The sequence below is a fragment of the Betta splendens genome, chromosome 8, assembly GCF_900634795.4.
Source record: "Betta splendens chromosome 8, fBetSpl5.4, whole genome shotgun sequence".
Taxonomy (NCBI): Eukaryota; Metazoa; Chordata; class Actinopteri; order Anabantiformes; family Osphronemidae; genus Betta; species Betta splendens.
In genome coordinates, this window is record NC_040888.2 from 5,987,083 (window position 1) to 5,991,644 (window position 4,562).

Consider the following 4,562-nt stretch of genomic DNA (forward strand, 5'->3'; position numbering starts at 1 on the left):
AAGTGCGTTTAACCGTGTACAAAGTCTGAAGTGAATACTTGGACACGCACGCGTAAATCTGTGCCATCGAAAATGTTTCTAAGACAGCAGAGAGGACACAAAGGGTAAATAAATACTGGAACTCCGCCTAACTTCATTTTGGAGGAACAGCGGGGGGAGGGGGGGGCCCTTCTCATAGCAGGAATCCTTTAAAAAAAACACAAATACATGCTTCCTGTCAATCTGCCAGCAGCGAGAGAGAGAGAGCCTTTACGGGAAGGAGGCGGGGCCTCCACCTCCCTTTATAAGGCTCGTCTCGCCGCTTCTGGCTCAGGCTGAAACAGGACGAACAGACGCGCGACTAAGTGCGAAGCCTGTTCACTTTGAACTTTACAACAATTAGTTTTTGCGCTCCGCCGCAGCGACGATCCGCTTGTTCCGCACGTGGATGTACTTCGAACAGCGGACTTTTGGAGAAACACTGAAGGTGCGTGTTGTTGCTTTCTGATTTTTCACCTTGCCGTCATTGCTGTTTAAATGCTGTGGTTCCACGTTAGCTTTACGCAGGACGCAGAAGCGCTGAAGTGTGGTTCTTAGTGAGGCATTTGCGTAGTGAAGCCGCTCACGGCATGTAAATTGCGCAACCGGGATTACGCGTCTTTACTGGAAGTGCCCGAGCTGCCTGATTCCCGAGGGTAGATTACACAAAAAAAGTTTCCCTGAAACGGCTCGAGCCGTAACTGGAAGCACTTTTGTTAAACACAGTGGTGTAATTACAACTGCCACCCGTCACAAAAAGGGTTTTGTTGTCGTGCTGATTTCTGGTAAATAAGAAAATAATGGCCCCAGATGCTGAAGCGCCTCAGAACCTGACCCGTCACATCTGGAAAAGTGGTTTCCCACAGAACAACGGGCTGGAATTAACGAGCAAAGCAGTGCTCTGAGCTGGTGGCGTTTCCTTTTAGCCGAACTCTCTGCAGGACGCATGGGAATAAAGCAGTGAGTTGACGTGTGGACTCGTTTTTCTCCTCACCAGAACCCCGGGTCCTGACCTCATGCCCCAGCAGACAACCCGCTGAACCTCCGCCTCCGCCTCCGCCTCCTGTCTGCGCGGCGCCCCGTGCACCGCAGGCCACCTAGGGTTCGGGCCCAGCGCCATGGTAACTCACAGCAGGTTTGCCTCCGCAATGAGCAGCAGCCCCTTGGATTCCAACATGCGGCTGCCTCACCGTTACAAGACGTTCGCCTCCAAGACCCAGTACCAGATGGTGCTCACCACGCTGCACAAGCTGCAGGAGAGCGGCTTCTACTGGGGCCCCATCACGGGGAAGGAGGCCAACGCCATGCTGGCGGCCGAGGCCACCGGCACCTTCCTGGTGCGCGACAGCTCCGACAACCGGCACCTGTTCACCCTCAGCGTCAAGACGGCGTCCGGCACCAAGAACCTGCGCATCCAGTGCGACGTGGGCTCCTTTTACCTGCAGACCGACCCCAAGAACATTCAGTCCGTCCCCCACTTCGACTGCGTGCTCAAACTGATTCATTACTACATGCCTCAGAGCAAAGGGAACACCCGCAGTGGGAGTATGTATTACATCTTCTCTGGAGGCGAGAAGATCCCCCTGGAGCTCCTCCGGCCTCTGTCCTGCAGCCTGTCCACCCTGCAGCACCTGTGCAGGAAAGCGGTGAATGGACATTTGGACATTTCCTCGAAGAGAGAGCAGCTTCCTCATCCCCTTAAGGAGTTCCTGCAGGAGTATGATGCTTCTATCTAGAGGCGTTGTACCGATGCCCTTGAGGGGCCACAGACTAACCACGAGAGCGGATGGGTTTCCGTACAGCTACGCCTGACGTGAAGCAACGAGGGAACCGGGCGAAGCCAGCGAAGGAGCGGTTCTGGGCTGAAAATGCGCGCGGTTCCCATTTCAGACAGACTCTGGATTGAGGACTAACCCTCAGCGAAGGCCCGCGAGGCAGAGAGAGCTCCTGTTAACCGGTCCCCAGTCCGATGACACACGGACCCTTGTCCTGCTGCTGCTGCTGCTGCTAACCAGTGAGCCGCGAGGCCCTCGGCTCACACGTCACCCTCAGAACCCCCACGCGCCCCCCGAAGCCGGACCGGGCTTCACCGTCAGACTTTGCAGGACAATCTCGGACTCGCGGCGCTCCCCGGTCCAGTGTCCGCCGGAGGACGGCGACGCTCGCGGCCAAAAACGGAGCGAATGCTTTGTTCAAAGGAGAGGTTTATGCCAAACTTGCCTTATTTGGCAACGGTGTGTTGCAACAAGATCCAAGATCCTGAGCTCCACAGCTCAGCAGTCCATCCGCCTTCAGCGGCGTGGAAGCCAGAACCAAGACTTTGGACCTGACAGCATTGTCAGTGCTTGCAAATGAATGTATTAAAATACAAGAAATGGGTTCTCCTAACACGAAGAAGGGTCAAAACCAATATTTTCCTGAAAACAATGTTTACACAAGTGAAGTGAAATAGTAAATCTGTTGTTGTACTGTCTTTTATAAAGATGTACTTTTGCCGGTGACTCAACCGGCGGCGGATGCTTGAAGATATTTGAAAAGTTTGACGACGCAAGCAGACTGATGACTTTGCACTTATTTATATTTGTATGAACATTTCATTAATTTATAATAAACCCCACTATTTTTATAAGAACACCGTTTCATTGTCTGACTTCCACCGAACGCGTTGGTGACAGGAGGGAAACCGCTGCTGTGACAGAAGCGTACGCTGAACACAAGCATGACTCAGTGCCCTATCAGTGTGTTATCGTGTACGATGATCAAGAGCTTCCAGATTACTATTTCCCAGATTAGCTTCAGCGGAACACACAGTGGCTCAATTAGCTCAGAGAGTGCACACGTATTTATTTTCTCAGCTGATAAACCGTTCTTCTGAAAAAAAGGAGCCGAGCAGCTGCTTCAGACAAAATACAAGCGAACCGTCGAGCACCAGATCGGAACGTTCATTTACTCCGGTGTGACTAATGAGATTCTTTGTAGGTGATCACATGCTCGCACATGCTCAGGCTGATTATAACACGAATGGTTATTGTAAGCGCCCCTTTGTCTTGACACAAATACATTCCCAGGTAGAAGACGTGCTGTATTTCCTAACTCAACCCCACTAATAATAGTAATAAGTGCTTCTTATTATACGTGACTAATATTAGAGACACGAGCAGATGAAACGTGTGCCTCTGTCTCGACTTGACAAGCGTGGGGTGATGCCTTCAGGTGAAAACAGCCGCGGCGGCGGAACCAGCTGACTGGGTTCGCACACCGATAACAGGGAACAGGAACGGAAACAATAGCAAAAAAGGACGCCGGCTTTTATTTTACATCCTGTTAAAAAAAAAAAAAAAAAGAAGGGCTATCAGTCGAAATGCTCCCGCAATACAATATTTTATAATATCACTTCCCGTTGATGAAATTAGTCCAGGTTGTGTAAAAAAAAGTTTGCGATTACTGTAAAAAAGGCTAAAACGGATCAGGATAATTTCCAGATTGGCCCATTCTTCCGGGGCCTTCCCAGAAGCGGGCTCTTTACTGTGACCCCTGTCGGCGCGCTCATCCCTCACGTTTACAGCCGCGCACACGCTAACATTAAGAGTTACTACGGCCGGGAACGCGCGCTCGTTTACTGCAAACGGCTAAAACGGCGCACGAGCAGGAATCTGCAATAACCTCCACATCCATCATAATTACAGGATGGAGCCCCTGCTCTACCTGCCTCTGCAGCACTTTACGGCTTCCTCTCCGCGCAGAGGTTTGAGAGGGATGAAACGTCTCCGAGGTGATTTGCGCCCGCAGCCGTTTGTTTCCTAGCTGGCGTTTAAAAGGCGCTTTCAGACGCTTCCTTATGTTTGCAATTAATTACCCAGAAACAGCTGCAGTCCCGGAAAGTAATGGAAAACCCTCCTCGCGTTTCCTAGTAATATTCCAACGAAGGAATGCAACAACACCGAGTTAAACAAGCGGTGGATTTGGCAAAAACTATGAATCATATTTCTGGCGGAATTCAACAAGAACCGAGTGCAAGATGAGACAGGAAGCAATAAATACGGCCTTTGTTTGCAGCAAAACAAAGTAATGAAAGCAGCTCATCCCAGATACAAAACACAGAAAGGCGTGCGGCTCACGCCCTCGTCTGTAAACGAAGCCTGATGAGTTTGGAATGCAGAGCATTACCTCCATTGGGTATTTAGTGAGAAGTATCAATAACCTGCTCAAAGGCTTCCAGACATGAGGCCTTGTTGCTGTACAGCGTGATTGACAGCGAGCCGCTCTGACCTTCAGTGGAGGACTATTAAAAGCCCACTGGCTCAGCGAGCGTCTCTGGAGAAATTCTTTGGTAGTCAGCGGGTCACGTGATTCTAGAGAACAAGCCGAGCACCAGCTACTTGCACAAGCTAATTTGTCATGACGGCGCCGCCCACAGGCCGCTGCTGTGTCTGAACCGGTCTGAAACCACCGCGGCTCCCACAGCTGGCTGTTCTGAGGAAGCGAGCGCGCGCGCGCACGCGAGCGAGCGAGCGCGAGCTCACGGTTTGCACTCGAACGCATCA

The 4,562-nt window shown here is 51.4% G+C and overlaps 1 protein-coding gene across 1 annotated transcript; it reads left to right on the top strand.

Moving 5' to 3' along the window:
* The first annotated feature begins 298 nt into the window (after positions 1-298).
* Positions 299-3,364, top strand: socs3a (suppressor of cytokine signaling 3a). Its single transcript, XM_029159891.3, has 2 exons — positions 299-466; positions 1,016-3,364. The coding sequence occupies exon 2, from the start codon at positions 1,137-1,139 to the stop codon at positions 1,752-1,754; it is 618 nt and encodes a 205-aa protein (XP_029015724.1). The 5' UTR covers positions 299-466; positions 1,016-1,136; the 3' UTR covers positions 1,755-3,364.
* Positions 3,365-4,562: the final 1,198 nt, after the last annotated feature.

Excerpts from the sequence above, each read along its gene's own strand:
- socs3a (XM_029159891.3), top strand. The coding sequence starts at position 1,137 with ATGGTAACTCACAGCAGGTTTGCCTCCGCAATGAGCAGCAGCCCCTTG.